This window comes from Arachis ipaensis, chromosome B05, assembly GCF_000816755.2.
Source record: "Arachis ipaensis cultivar K30076 chromosome B05, Araip1.1, whole genome shotgun sequence".
Taxonomy (NCBI): Eukaryota; Viridiplantae; Streptophyta; class Magnoliopsida; order Fabales; family Fabaceae; genus Arachis; species Arachis ipaensis.
Window position 1 is genome coordinate 142814407 of NC_029789.2, and position 14914 is coordinate 142829320.

At 37.2% G+C, this 14914-nt stretch overlaps 3 protein-coding genes across 3 annotated transcripts; 2 read left to right on the forward strand and 1 right to left on the reverse strand.

Moving 5' to 3' along the window:
- Window positions 148-6245, forward strand: LOC107644574 (sphingoid long-chain bases kinase 1). Its single transcript, XM_016348463.2, has 8 exons — window positions 148-1331; window positions 1456-1827; window positions 2172-2265; window positions 2375-2412; window positions 3612-3758; window positions 3922-4021; window positions 4572-5500; window positions 5822-6245. The coding sequence occupies exons 1-8, from the start codon at window positions 801-803 to the stop codon at window positions 5963-5965; spliced, it is 2355 nt and encodes a 784-aa protein (XP_016203949.1). The 5' UTR covers window positions 148-800; the 3' UTR covers window positions 5966-6245.
- Window positions 7254-8164, forward strand: LOC107644575 (ferredoxin-thioredoxin reductase, variable chain). Its single transcript, XM_016348464.2, has one exon. It carries the CDS (start codon window positions 7426-7428, stop codon window positions 7918-7920), a length of 495 nt encoding a protein of 164 aa, XP_016203950.1. The 5' UTR covers window positions 7254-7425; the 3' UTR covers window positions 7921-8164.
- Window positions 10413-14462, reverse strand: LOC107644576 (protease Do-like 10, mitochondrial). Its single transcript, XM_016348465.2, has 8 exons — window positions 13992-14462; window positions 12894-13139; window positions 12372-12567; window positions 11806-12065; window positions 11508-11635; window positions 11155-11358; window positions 10994-11044; window positions 10413-10820 (listed from the first exon to the last, which is right to left on the reverse strand). Exons 1-8 carry the CDS (start codon window positions 14362-14364, stop codon window positions 10578-10580), a joined length of 1701 nt encoding a protein of 566 aa, XP_016203951.1. The 5' UTR covers window positions 14365-14462; the 3' UTR covers window positions 10413-10577.

Below are 14914 nucleotides of genomic sequence, written 5' to 3' on the forward strand. Positions count from 1 at the left end.
ATATTCGATCATTTAAAAGAATAACTACGATTAGAGAGGACTGTGTTCAACGCATTAAAATTAAACTAAATTGAAATGAAAAAAGTTAAACCAATAAATAAAGAAAAAGATAAAAAAGTGAAAAGAAAAAGGAAATGGATTTGTTTTGGTGCGTCAGAAACAACCAATCTAAACCCACAGACCAAACCACAATGACGGCAAATGGAAAGAGAGAAAGAGAGAAAGAGAGAAAGAAAGACAGAAACTAAGACACTGGTGACTCCGTTTTGAAGCCTGTGACATCCTGACCGTCCATCTCCATCTCCATCTTCACTCACTCTTTCTCTTCCTCTCTTCATTAACTATCACATTTCTGCTTTTCCTTTCACATTACTAATCACTCCTTTCGCTTGCTTCGCTTTGCTTTTACTCTCTCCTCAATTTCTCGTTTCAATTTCCCCTGTTCCAACTTTCAATTTATCGTTCATTCCTTGAAAATCGCGACGTCAGAAGCTTAGGGTTAGAAACAGGAAGAGAGAGTGAGCTGATTTGATTCGATTGCGGAATTTCATTTGCTTTTCTTATGGTTAGTAGTTTCGGTTTTAGATCCGATCGTTGATTCGCGATCTGAGCTGAACAGTAGCTGAAAAACAGAAAAGGGAAGTTGATTTTGGAATCTTGAAACCCTAGTTTCTGCTAAATCCTAAATCTGGCAGCTTTATCAGAGTGAAGGGGAGAATTCGCCCCAAGAAAGTGTGGCTAGGGTACTGCGTCATGTAGGTTATCCCCTGCGTGGTGGGATTAATAAGGTTGATGGTAGTATGAGGGATATGCACAGGAGTGGGAGTCTTTCAAGGAATTCCACTGGTAGTAGTAGTAACAATAACGGTAGTGGTAGTAATAAGCCGGCGCCATTGAGGCTTTCGTCGCCTCAGCAATCGCTGCGCCGGCTGGGATTGTGTTCCCCAATTGGAACGGCCGAGCACAAGTCCCCAGTCGTGTTCCCGGAGAAGCGAAGCAAAGCGAAGGCTTCGAGGAGGAGTGGGGAGGTTGGCAGTGGTGCCCCTGTGACGGGGCGGCAGGATGATCAGGATATGAGCAAGGGTTTTGAACATCGAATTGATATTGGTGGTGGTGGTGGAGGAGGAGGAGACGAGAAGTCGGATTTGTTAGGATATGTTGTATACTCTGGGAAGCTTGTTTTGGATAAGAGAAAGATTGCTGTAGATAGTAGTAGTGGTTCTCAGCTTGCTTCTCTTGAGGTTACTGACCAAGAAGCTGTGGATGCCAAACTAACAAGCAAGGCATTGGTTTGGGGATCACATGTGCTGCACCTCGATGATGTCGTTTCGGTAATATATTGCTTTTAGTGTGAGATGGATGGTCGGATCAAATATGTTTGCTATTTACTCTTATTTGGTTGCTAGGGGAAGATAATATATTTGACTAATTAGTTTTAGTCCATGTTCTAAACAGGTTTCTTATTATTCTGGTCTCAGACATTTCACGGTGCACTCATACCCATTGAAAAAGCCTTCGTGTGGCCTTTCTTGTTTTGTGAAAGCTCAAAGAAGTCGCAAGGACTATCGCTTTGTTGCTTCTACCAAAGAAGAGGCAATTCAATGGGTTGGTGGATTTGCAGATCAACAGTGTTTTGTGAATTGTCTTCCCCACCCTTTAGTGTCTTCAAAGAAGCAAGCTTCTTCAGAATTACTTCCTTCTGATACCCCTCCTGAATTGCTCTTTAGATGTAAAACCCCACCTAAGATGCTCGTAATTTTAAACCCACGCTCGGGGCGAGGCCGTTCTAGCAAAGTTTTCCATAATATTGTGGAACCAATATTTAAGGTATGACATACTCTTTGATTGTTTAAGCTGCATAGGCTTGTTGGTGCACTTATGTTTATCATGGTATGCGATGCCAAATTTAGATATGAAGTTTCAAAGTTTACTGCATAAAACACTAGAGTATTCTATAAGATTGATAATAATATTAGTATTTATATTTTATATAGTTTTTCATTGCTCTGTCAATATATTACTCTTGAACTATTATTATTTCACATCTGTTTTTATCAGAATACTTAAGTCCATATGGTTGGAGTATGTGCATCATTTTATATATAAGATACAATTGGACAATGCAGCATGTATAATTTCCTACTTATTATGTTTGGCATGTTCTATGACAGCTTGCTGGGTTTAGATTGGAGGTAGTCAATACAACACATGCTGGTCATGCTAAAAAGCTTGCATCAACTGTGGACATCAGTACCTGCCCTGACGGTACAGTCTTCTACAGTTTAAATATGTATTGATTATAGTTTTCTTTATCACCTTTGTGGATTTTTTTTTTTACTATTATCTGTTCTTGAAATTGGTGTTTTTTTTTCAGGAATAATATGTGTTGGTGGTGATGGGATAATCAATGAGGTCAGCAGGCTATTTTGATGATTTACCGGTTTGTTTGATGGAATTAGTATCTTCTTTGTGTTTATTGCCTGTTTTTTTCTCCTAAAAGCCTTTTGAACATTATCTACGACTAGATTCTAAGCTGTCTAGGACTGATTGAAGACACTTGGTTATCTTCCTTGTTCATCCCAGTGCTAATAGCACTTTTATATCTAAATATACTAATGGTAGGGTTTTAACAGCCAGCATGGGGAAACTGAGATGTGTCTCCCCTCTCTCTAAACTGATATATTAGATCAGTGGGGTCTAGTATGTCTTTGAAAAGAAAGTAAGAAACACAATGATAATCATGGCATTCAAGAGGCGTGTTTCTTTCCCAACAATTCTCTTGGTGACTTATTCGCTAATCTCTCTGATCTGTGTACTTTTCTCTTCTATCAACACATATCATATCAGAAATTCTTCCCCTTCTGTACTCTGTCAACTTGGTTGCTAGTTAGTATCGGTTACAATGTGTCCTTGCCCACTTTAGTCTTGGATTCCTTGTAGATCATGTTAGTCATTCTTACAAATACATTAGTGATAGGAAGCCTGCTAACTTTTTCATGGGAACTAAAGTGAATTAATAATCTAAAGTGGCTCAATAGCATAAGTTTCTCACAAAGTATTTTTAAAGTTCTGTCTTTAGATTTAATATGATTTTTTATTGGATTACTCTTCCTTCCGTTAAGAGAAAAGCACATTACTTTTTAATAGAAGAAAAACTACAAATTATTATGGTTATTTTTTGTTAGAAGTAAACAAGATTTTATTGTCTCTGGTGTTACTTGAAGAATTATCAAGAATTACAAGATAGAAAGGATATTAGAGAAATTTTACTGAAATGACTATGCACCCTATCACTTCTATATATACTAATCATGTCACTAAACGATTATAACTAATTACTTTTAACTAACCTTTTCCATAACAAAAAATCTTCCTTCCATTAGAGTTTCACCAGTTATTCATGAATACATGGAAATCATTTAAAAAATGTGGTATTGTACTATGTATTATCATGAAACAGCCATTCATAAACCATAAAGCTTCTTAAACAAGGATTTTCAGTCATGCTCATTGCAGAAATTGAACTTCTCTTTCATGGTTTAGAACACAAATATATGCACATGTTGTGAATATATATGCTATTTATTTATATATTGTGGTTGATTTTGTAGGTTCTCAATGGTCTCCTTTGTAGAGACAATCAAAAGGAAGGAATATCGATACCCATTGGAATTATACCAGCTGGTTCTGATAACTCTCTGGTATGGACTGTTCTTGGTGTCAGAGATCCAGTATCTGCAGCAATGGCTATTGTAAAGGTAGCATTCTTTCTTTCCGATCTCAAATAATTGATGGGCATAACTAATTCGAATATTACAGGTTGGGAATAGACAAATAGACATTGATCCGTATAGATTTTTTGATTTATTTAATAGTCCATATATCCTTGCAGTTAATATTCATTCTATTTTCTTGCTTCAGGGGGGCCTTACTGCTACAGATGTTTTTGCTGTCGAATGGATTCAGAGTAATAAGATTCATTATGGATTGACAGTTTCATACTATGGTTTTGTTAGTGATGGTAAGTCAATGCCATTTACAAAACTTACTACTTTGCATAATTCTTGTTTGAGAATCCACTTCTTATTGGTGATGGCTGAAGTTTTAGTATAAAATAGGGAAATGGCTTGGTTTGTGTTACCTTTTCTGGGATACTTTGTTTCTTGTTGCTAATATACTCTCGGGTCCATATTTTTCCGAACATGTTTCTTTTATGAGTGTGTCTAGAATCACCTCTGGGTTTAAATGATTTGTATCGAGATCCAACCATTCCAAAACCTTAAGCTATTAAATAGAAAGTTCATGAATGATTTTTATATTAAAGATGGGCCGTTGATGCAAGAGCTGTTTGGGCTTGAGGCATGGTCAATGTCATGTTTGTCCTGCCTTGTGCTAATATATGCAATACACATGATCAATCCTCAACAGTTAATCAAAATGTGGTTGTATGAGTTGGGGGTAGGGAGTGAAGAAATCACGTTTTAGGAAGATAGATAGATCGTTGTCTGACACAATCAGTAATGCCCACTTTCGAATTGGCTTTATGTACTTGTGTATTCTTTATGTTACAGTGTTGGAACTTTCTGAAAAGTATCAGCAGCGCTTTGGCCCACTGCGGTATTTTGTTGCTGGATTCCTCAAGTTCTTATGCTTACCGCGGTACAGCTATGAAGTTGAATATCTTCCAGCATCAAAAACTGAGAGAGAAGGAAAGCTGTCTGGTGAACGGGAAGTAGTTGATATTGCAGATCTGTATACAGACGTCATGGGAAGATCGAATAAGGATGGATTGCCCAGAGCATCTAGTCTTTCAAGTATTGACTCAATAATGACTCCAAATCGACTGTCTGGTGGAGACATGGATACCTGTAGTAGTACTCATGCTAGTACTGAACCTTCAGAATTGGTGCGTGGCATAGATCCAAAGTCAAAGCGTTTGTCGTCTGGAAGAGGGAATGTAACATCAGAACCTGAAGTTATTCATCCTCAACTGCCTCTATCAACGACACCAAACTGGCCAAGAACCAGGTCTAAGTCAAGGAATGATAAATGGACTGGATTGACCACTACACATGATAACTCTAGATGGGGCAACGGTGGGACAAATGATAGAGAGGATATATCATCAACACTTTCTGATCCAGGTCCTATATGGGATGCTGAACCAAAGTGGGATCCCGAGGCTAATTGGGATGTAGAAAACCCAATTGAGTTGCCAGGGCCTCCAGATGATACAGAAGTAGGACCCACAAAGGAGGTTGTGCCTCGATTTGGAGACAAATGGGTTGTCTCGAAGGGACATTTCCTTGGCATTCTGGTTTGCAACCATGCATGTAGAACTGTTCAAAGCTCACAGGTGGTTGCTCCTAAAGCCGAGTTTGATGACAACACACTAGATATGCTCTTGGTTCATGGGGTTGGAAGGTTGCGGCTATTGAGATTTTTTGTACTTCTGCAGATGGGTCGACACCTTTCCTTGCCATATGTTGAATATGTAAAGGTATTTGCATTAATATTTTTTAAAATGAAATTGTTTAGACTGCATTATACACATCATTAGTTCTTAAAACTGCATATTATTGTGGTGATTAACTGGTAGAGTTGCCTTTAAATAAGGTTACCATGTTCCAATCTTTGCTTGCTTTTGTCTAATCAAATTTAGAATACTACAGTCAACAATTGCTATTAGTTCTGAGCTGTGTCATGAAAAAAGATTGGTTGGCTTTATCTGGTTAGGTTCTTTAGTGTCCGGATTGTCTTGTTGTCCTGGTTTTTATTATTTCTGTATTTGTTCATTGTATGACTGTCTGTTTGGATGCAGGTAAAGTCTGTGAGGATAAAGTCAGGGAAGCACACTCATAATGGATGTGGTATTGATGGTGAGCTTTTTCCACTCAATGGACAAGTAGTTTCTACTCTGCTTCCGGAACAGTGCAGGCTAATTGGCCGTTCTCGTATACGATAACAGTGAGTCATTTTCAATTTTTTGATGGGTTCTGGAAAGAAGCTCGTGTACTTTTGTTAAATATACAAGTCCAGATACCCAATTTGTCCATGTGAAATTCCCTATCTTCGCTGTAACAGCTGAGGCTTTTTGTAAATTTTTGTTCCGGTTATATGTATCTGTTGTTGCTTGCATATCTGTCTTCCTTATTTTTGTCCTCAGTGAAAAAAGAAAAACAACACATTTGTGCATTACTTGCAACAAGCCGCTGAATGTATTGCATTTCTCCCCATTTCTTCCACTTGGTTTGGTCCATTGATTCTCGTGTCGCAATCTCTGAGATGGAAAGTTGTATTGTATCTACATTTCAAGTTTATACTGAAATCTTGTAGACTGCAGTTCTCCAAATCCAGCTTCAGCAGATGGTTGCGGAGCAATGCAGGGGTAGCTAAACCTACCAAAATGGTAATACACTAATACCATCCAATTAGAAAGTGGGAATTGAAAAAGTGGTAGATTATGTGAAGGGTAGTCCACTTGAAAGTATAAATATATTATGGCAGGTTCATGTGTGACTTGATGGCAATTGTTGGTACTATCCGACAGCAAGTTGGGTCAATTTATATACTGAGCTAGGAGGCTCCATTTATGAATTCTAATTGGCTTCAAAACGCAGTAGAAAATGATGAATTTGACTAATAAAAGAAATTCCCAATCATAATAGACACTAGCAATTTCTGCCAAACTAGAAATATCATTAGAAAGAATCAAACGTGTATGATAAGAACAACAATGCGTAGCAAAGAAAATCTCGGAAGAATGAGGACAAAAGACCATGAGTTTAGGAGAATATCAGTTCGATATAGACGAACGGGTGGATAATGGATATTGTGGGTGTGTTGCAAAATCACTCACGTGTCCCCTTCCAAAGACCATATTATAGTTTACAGAAAACTTAACTAAAAAGGAGATTTCTGTTATTATTAATTTATTATTATCACGTAAATTATCCACTGTACTAAATTTTGGTATTTTGGGAGTGAGTGGTTGAATTAAAACCAGAATCAGAAAATTATCCAATATCCCATCACTGCCACGTGCGAATCCCACATCCTTTTATTCTTACACAGAAAAAATACAAAGGAATTTTCAACAAATTGATATATCTTTTGATCATTAGATAAAATATAAAATCTACACAAAATAGTTTCACTTATAATACAAAGATGTGTATCAATTTAGACAAAAGTAAATATAAATTTTCTTTTCCAGAGTAGAAAAAGTCGTTGGATTATATTTGTGTTATTTTATATAATATTGACTTTTAAGTATACAGGCAGTTGTTAAGTTATAAATGTGCTTGCTGAAAAGGTTAAAATGAATGGAGGGAGCAACTAACAAATAAGAATCATAATAATCACAAACACAATAAATCAAAAATAAAAGAAACAGCAAAGAAGCGCTGAATTGAGCAAAGAAGCATGAGCATGAGCATGAGCAGCAGTAGCAGTTACCTAACAAGGGCGTGTTCGCCTTCATCCTCCGTGAGCGTCTCCCCTAACTGCACTTCTTCATGGATGATTCTCCCCAAGAACCCTCTCTCACTCCCTCAACCCTCACGCGCCCTCTCACTCCCAACCCCCACGCGCCGTCCCCTAACCGGCCTCGTCAGGTGCGAGGTCGCAGTTCAACTCTCTTCTCAACAAGACGAAGAAGCAGAAGAATCTTCCAAGGTCAGCAAGGTCGGTGCGCGCGTTAGGGTGAAATCGCCGCTCAAGGTCTATCATGTTCCCAAGGTTCCGGAGCTCGATCTCGACGGAATGGAAGGTCAGATCAAGCAGTACGTAGGGTTATGGAACGGGAAGCGAATCTCTGCTAACTTGCCTTATAAGGTTGAGTTTGTTACGGAAATTGAAGGACGTGGCAAAGTGAAGTTCTTCGCGCACCTCAGGGAAGATGAATTTGAGTATGTTTAGCTTTTCTTGAACTGTTATATGAACTTCATCACTCTCTTCTTGTTGTTCTTGATGATGATGATGATGATAATGGATGAAACTGTAGGTTGATATGATAATACGGTTCTATTTTCTCTCAAATCTCATTTTTATTGTTGTTGTTATTATTATGATTACGATTATTATTGAGTAAATAATGACATGGCTCCTTCTGTGCAGTAAGATGATGTATGTATATAATTCAGCTTCCATTAACTTCTTGTTCTTGTTCTTGTTCTTGTTCCTCTTGTTATTCTTATCTGCTTAAAGTTGTTAGCCATGAGGTTGAGTTTTGACCCATGCTTTCGGCTCAATTGTTGCTGGTAAATGCTACTAGTTAGAATAATTTTGTCAGAATCTGTGGCAGATAGGTATTGAATAGAATCAATGATGTGATAGGACCGACTATCCATAGCATAGCATATCATATCAAATCATTCTGGGAACTTGACTCTAGCTTTCCATCATTTTAGTTGCATTTTCTCTGTTATCAATTGTGTGGGGGTGGTTGTGGACTTGTGGTTGTGGCTTTTAGGAGGGTTTTTCTTGTTTAATCTGATCTTGAAGTTGTAACTTTCTTCTTGATGATGTTCTGCTTCTATTGGTGCTTTCGACACCCTGGTGTTGTGATTCTGATCCTGTAGCAATATAAAACGTGAGCAGAGGCATTCCTCTTGGCCTGCGTTTTCGTTAAGGGAGGGAAGGGAAAGGGAATAAGTTATAACAGAAGACTGCGAAATGGGGGGAAAAAGCATGGGAGTTTGATACTTGTTTCCGTTTCCTTCCATTTTTTGGATACGAAAAAGGAAATTGAAATATTAACAAAGAATCATATTTGCTCTCTTTTTATAGAACTTAAATTGTGTAAGGCTTTCTGGAAACATATTCTTTTTCTTTCCTTCACATCAAACATCCACGCAGACTTTTGGATGGAAAAGAGAAGTGGAAAAAAGAAGAGAACAGAAGAGAATGTAGAAACATTAATTTGAAATATGCAGAAAATTGGATAGTGTAGAGATTTGGAAGATTATCTGATTGGCTCTCATATTCTTCCTTTTGTGAATGCTATGTTATGTACTGTGATTCATTTTCAAATCAGTAGTTTATTTAAAAGTCAAATTCAATCAATCAAAATTCATAATTGCTCTATCACCGAGTAGAAGGAGATGCACTGTTGCACTTGTAAGCTATCGTTATTGAAAGGAGATAGGCCAAATGAATCTTACCATGAGTTCATCTTTTCTGTAATTTGGTTAGTTGTGCAGACTTATGTTTGTTGTTGCTAAATCCTTTCAACGTGTTCATTTTCTCTTGACAGAAGACGCCCAAATTACTTTTCTTTTATTAGGGGTACTTTTTATTCATAAAGGCAATGGTGTTCTTTGAATTTGCAAGATTGGAGTTGGACAATGAAGGATGAACTCTGAAGTTTTTTGTACTTTGTGATTTGTCTATCGTGTGCATTTTATCCACCGAAAAAGATGCAAATATTGTTTCTTTGGTTGGTTTAGTTATTTTGGAGATTTTCATCGAGCAATTGAACTGGTGGTTTTCAAATATTGTGTGTACTTTTTTTGTTAGTACCATATCATCTGGCCAGAAGCGGAACCTCAGTTGGTGAGAGTTTGAGAGAGCTATCTTGCGGTGAACCTAGGCAAGAGGTTTTGCTAAGTATTTATTAAACTATCAATCGTTGTTTGGCTCAGTTGGATTAATACATTGTAGGCTTGTAATTGTTTCTAGAAATGGGTCACTCTTGTCTGACTTCTCTGCATCTTTCCAATCACAGCTCTTGTATTCGTTAGTAATGTGGCTTAATGACTTGTGTAGTCGGGTCCAAGTCTTTCACTGCCTTCTTTTCTTGAATTATTGTACTTGTTAGAAATATTGATGTGTTGTTTTATGCTCTCTTGACATTGCACATTTGATCCATTAAATCAGAAGGGAAATGAATAGAAAGCATAAAGAAACACTTCTCAAAATTTTCGCTCATTTTAAAATTTGCAATTTTAGGCATGGAAGTTTGAACTTCGTTGAAATTGTCGATGTTGCAACAGATTTGAGAACTTGTTATTTTTCCTTCTATGGGAGTTTACATATTCGAGATGTTAGATATAGTGATACATTATTACATTACATTGTGAGGCATTCTTCCAAACATTGTCTTTTGTCATATGTTGCATTGCTATTGACCGCCAACTACTTTCCCATCGGTTTCTCTAAATGTGTTCCCAATCTAGAGTTATACTATTTTTACCCTGGCAAACTCGCTGTCTGCAATTTTTGTGTGTTGAACTATGCAGTCTATTCTGGTGTTGGTTATTATTTGGCTTCATGTAAACACTAAATAGTAAAATACTAAAATAGGTATTTTACCTAGCCAGTCACGCAACTACCTTGTCAAGGTCCAAGGTTTTTTTTTTTTTATGGCTATTCCTCTTGGTTTCGTGAACAATTGCAGTGCGCATATTGAGTGAGCAAATACCCGTTGTGGTAATGGGGGTAGAAATTCATATAATCATATAGCACAAATGAAAATTCTCAACTTGTGTGTGACAATGCCAAGTAAATATCAATCTGATCCTTGCATTGAAACTATCACGCAATGATACCTAAATGAATAGTATTTGTTAAGAGTCTCAACATTGGGAAGCTAGTTCAGATTGTGAACTATTTTGTGTATCAATAAGGTCAACAGACTTTGCTGAAGGTATTCTGTGACGCATCAAAATTCTAGAAGTGGCAACTTTTGCGACTTCATAGTTCAAGGCAATGACACGATCATCTTCCAAATCAAATCGCACGCTCTCTGTGCTACAGTTTTCAACAAGTTGACATAAATGTTCTAGGTTGTCAATCTCTGTTCCATTAACCTTCAAAACCTGGGAATCAGAATCATACATCAAAATAAATATTCGGCGAAAAAGGTTCGGTTCATGCGAACAATCTTAACTTGTAATAAATGGTCAAAATATGTACAAGTCGTATCCCACTATCCAGCATTGATGTGAACACTAAACTGTTTAGTCGATTATATAAACAAATAAATTGGCACCTGTAGTTCTGCAAGACGCTCATATCCAGCATTGATATCGTCCATAAGAACCTTAAAGACAAGTAAAATATAATTAATAGAAGCATTCCCCGGATCAAACATCAGCATCCATATGCAGAAATCAACTAAAATGAAGAATGTGCGAGTTAAAAGATGCTAACCTGAGATAGGATCACAAGTTGTTGATTTGCTTTCTTGGGCAATTCCCTCAGGGCTCGTTCACACAAACGACGAGGTGATGTATTATACCAGTCTTCTCCATACTCATGAAGGTATGGTTGAGTGAGCGGAACAAATACCAGACCAGCAAAAATGTAATAACTTGGAAGTTTATCAAACTGATGAACTGGAACTAAGGGTTGGAGCTGAAATATTAACAGCAATATATTTCCATCACAACTAAATACTAGTTAAGTCTAACAATAAAGTGACAAAATATGAATGGGGAATTAAGTTAAGCGTCCTTGACAAGGAGAATCATTGACATAAAGATATAATATATACAGTAGCTTACAGGTCTGAGAATGATATTAAGTTCATGCTCTTTCCCATCCCGCAAAACTCTGACTATTGCGTTTTCATTTGGCTGCTTCATAGACACCAAGTGATCAAATGTTATCCGCTCTCTATTTCGGAAAGGAACTGCAGCATATATGTAATCTTCTGGCTATTAACTTGTTTCATAATCACAATGCATAAAGCAAAGACAGTAATCATATGAAGGAAGTAATTTTGCATGTTTATCCTGCTCAAAGGTTATCCACAGTGAACATTGGTTGAAAACAAATCCAGAAGAAAAGAAAAGAGCATACCTGTGCCATCGTTTGCTATAGGCACTCCATCAAATGAAAGTATAATATCATCTTTCTTCAGAACATTGTGTGCATCTGAAAGTGGGTTAATTTTGCTTACTAGCACCCCTGTCATGTCAGGTTGCATGCCAAAATGGTTTCTGAGGTGAACATTCTCAGTTGGCTGGCACGACAAACCCAGAGAGCAAAATCCAGTATACTTTCCTTTTTCTTCTACACCATATATAAAATGCTTTATTACAGGTACAGGTATAATGTAACTGCAACATCCAATATGAAAAGGAAAGTAGTCTAGTATGAAACATTTATGTTTGATCAGGCAAACAAATATATACTGCTCCATGATAATTTAAAGATTATGCACTTTATCATGTAATTTCCAGTGAAATCTATTATCTGTTATTGTTCTTCACATATAATTTTCACTCATTCTATTTTTCTTGTCATGGCTTCCTTTTCAACACTAGCATACATGGAAATCATAAAACAACTGCCATAATAGGAGATTCATGAATCTGCTGTTTTGAAAACCATATTAATTAAGTCGAAGAAAATGAAAGGCATACCCTATATTCTCAGCTCCTGAAAGATTTTGGAATGCTACTCCAGCAACCTTATTGCCCATAATTGCTGGGCCACCACTGTTCCCTGGATTTATGGCTGCATCAATCTGTATCGCCATCAACTGGGAGGCACCATGAACATATTGTGTAGGTTCAACCCTAGAGACAACCCCTTTAGTGACTGAAATGTTGTCACCACCTGCAAACCAAAAGCTATGTGAATTATTTAATTCATATGTGAATGCATACCTTGCATAACTTCACTGTTAATAGTTAATACCACTTATTTATGAAATGTTTCAGTATTTTTTTGGAGGATCAAAAAAATTGTCAAGAGGAAATAAAAGTAGAAAAATTTGGACAGCTGATTATTCTGCTGCATTTTCCTTTTCACGAGAACATTTTAATATCCTTCTTTGCGCATTCTTTCTTTTGATGATAGTAAAAATAATTCTTTTACTGCTACATTAATGCAATATCCCATGCAAAATATGTAAAGACGATTAATCAACATGATATTGCTACCTTGAGGATATCCCACAACAGAAACTGCTTCTTGTAGTAACGGGATGTCTCCAAGCTCCAATGGATTCATACCATCCCAAAACTCTTCACTCTCAACAGCGAGTATAGCTAAGTCGCACTCGTGACCAACAGCTTTAACTTCCGCTCTATACTTGGCGGGAGAACCATGCTTCCTAACAAGCACAAACGAATGATCAGCTATCACATGAGCATTCGTGAGAATCTTCCTGCCCGGAATCACAAACCCTACATCACCATCACGGAGAATTTTGAGAGAAAAATGATTAATCACCAAACAAACTAAAAGGCAAGAAAGCCAAGAGCACAAAGATGAAATAGGTCTACAGATTCCTAGAAAAATAGGCAATTCCTCCATTCAATGTCTCCCTCTAATTTCATCAACAGAATCCACAAATGTTTTAACTCTATCTCAATTAAGTTCTGCCATGAACATCATAGAAATGAAGAATGAAAGTCAAGTAACAAGTGAATTTTAGTTACTAGATTATGAATGCAAAGATTTTTTACAGTGAGCCTCAGTGCATTTGTAAGATTGCTACCTATTGGAGATCACCAGTTTGAATTGTCGAAATTGCACCTTGACTTGCTGGTGATAAGAATGCACATATTTTACCTTCACACTCATAACCTAAGCCACACTTTTCTACAATTAATGTAGAGATTTTTTCTATCAACGGATCATAACTTTTTACATGTATGTATGCTTTAAAGATTGTCATAGATAGAGTCTAACATCTTTTACACCATGACAATACATGATTAGTTGATTGTGCAACCACACAGTTTGTTAATCTGAAACATAGCATCTACTATTTGGGTTAAGATATTTACATTCTACTATTCTAATCCAACTAGTAGCTACCTAGCTGAAAACAAAACTCGCAAAAATATTAGATGTTAGCAGAAAATCGTTAAATAATTTTACACTACACTACATAACAGATCACATGTTCATATCTTATCTATCATCTTCACATAAAAATATTTTCATTTGAGTAACCACCGTACAGAAAACATTTCTTAGAAAGAAAAAAAAATGTTAATAAATAAATAAAAAAGAATGAAGTGATGACAGACCAGAACCCATGGTTTCACGCTGAGACTTGTTCTGCCATGGAAGCAAGTAGTTGGGACTGCACAAAACGCTGAAAACCTTAACCACTGAGTTCAACGCTAACTCCACCGCCGCGGCGTTTCCCTTCCTCACACCAACCCTTCTCGTTCTCCATCTGCGGTCGTAGCTACTGGAGATTGGCGCAGAGCACGGCAACATTCTCGTAACGCCGTTGGTTTTCCCGGCGAGGAGGTTACTGCTGTTGTCGGAAATCGGGGGACGCGGCGGCGCGCGAAACGCAGAAGCATTGCGAGTGGTGGAGGGTGGCGATTTCAGGCGGCCGTACTGCGAGGATGAAGAGGCGAGCTTCCGAGCTGTACGGAGGAAGGAGGCCATTTTGCGGCGCCAGAAAACGCCGGCAGTGAAGTGTAGCTCCAATTAGGGGCGGCGGGCATCTGTCATTACTCATTATATATACTTTATTATTCACTGTGAAACATTTTCTCGCTAAATTATATATTTTTGGAAGACTTTCACATGTTCCATTTACTTTATTGGAACATTGATATACCATGTATTAAACGGTAATAGATAAAGTATTTATCGTGCACACGTGATACAATGTCTAAAATATCCCTGAAATAATGCATAAAAAGACTAATATAGCACTGACAAAGTGTCGGCTTTGTTGTTATATGATGATTGATGAGGGATGTTTCAAGGCAAGCCAAGCTTTCTATGAATTGCAGCTCATGGGCTAATTTTTCTAAGGAACCGTAAGTTAGTTCGTTGGAGGTTTTTGGGATTATTTGTTGTAACATAATTAGGATTTATAGCTGTATTTTATTATTTTGGGATTTTTTTAGACATTGAAATTTATATTTTCTAATATAATTAAACAATTTATGTTATAAACGGTTATTTTATTTTTTCTTTTAAGATTTTA

Coding starts and splice junctions, on each gene's coding strand:
- LOC107644574 (XM_016348463.2), top strand. CDS start 801: ATGAGGGATATGCACAGGAGTGGGAGTCTTTCAAGGAATTCCACTGGT. Junction 1,332..1,455: donor ACCTCGATGATGTCGTTTCG/GTAATATATTGC, acceptor TGTTCTAAACAG/GTTTCTTATTATTCTGGTCT. Junction 2,413..3,611: donor GTGATGGGATAATCAATGAG/GTCAGCAGGCTA, acceptor TTGATTTTGTAG/GTTCTCAATGGTCTCCTTTG.
- LOC107644576 (XM_016348465.2), bottom strand. CDS start 14,364: ATGGCCTCCTTCCTCCGTACAGCTCGGAAGCTCGCCTCTTCATCCTCG. Junction 12,066..12,371: donor TCAGGAGCTGAGAATATAGG/GTATGCCTTTCA, acceptor TGGATGTTGCAG/TTACATTATACCTGTACCTG. Junction 11,636..11,805: donor TATAGCAAACGATGGCACAG/GTATGCTCTTTT, acceptor TATATGCTGCAG/TTCCTTTCCGAAATAGAGAG.
- LOC107644575 (XM_016348464.2), top strand. CDS start 7,426: ATGAGCATGAGCATGAGCAGCAGTAGCAGTTACCTAACAAGGGCGTGT.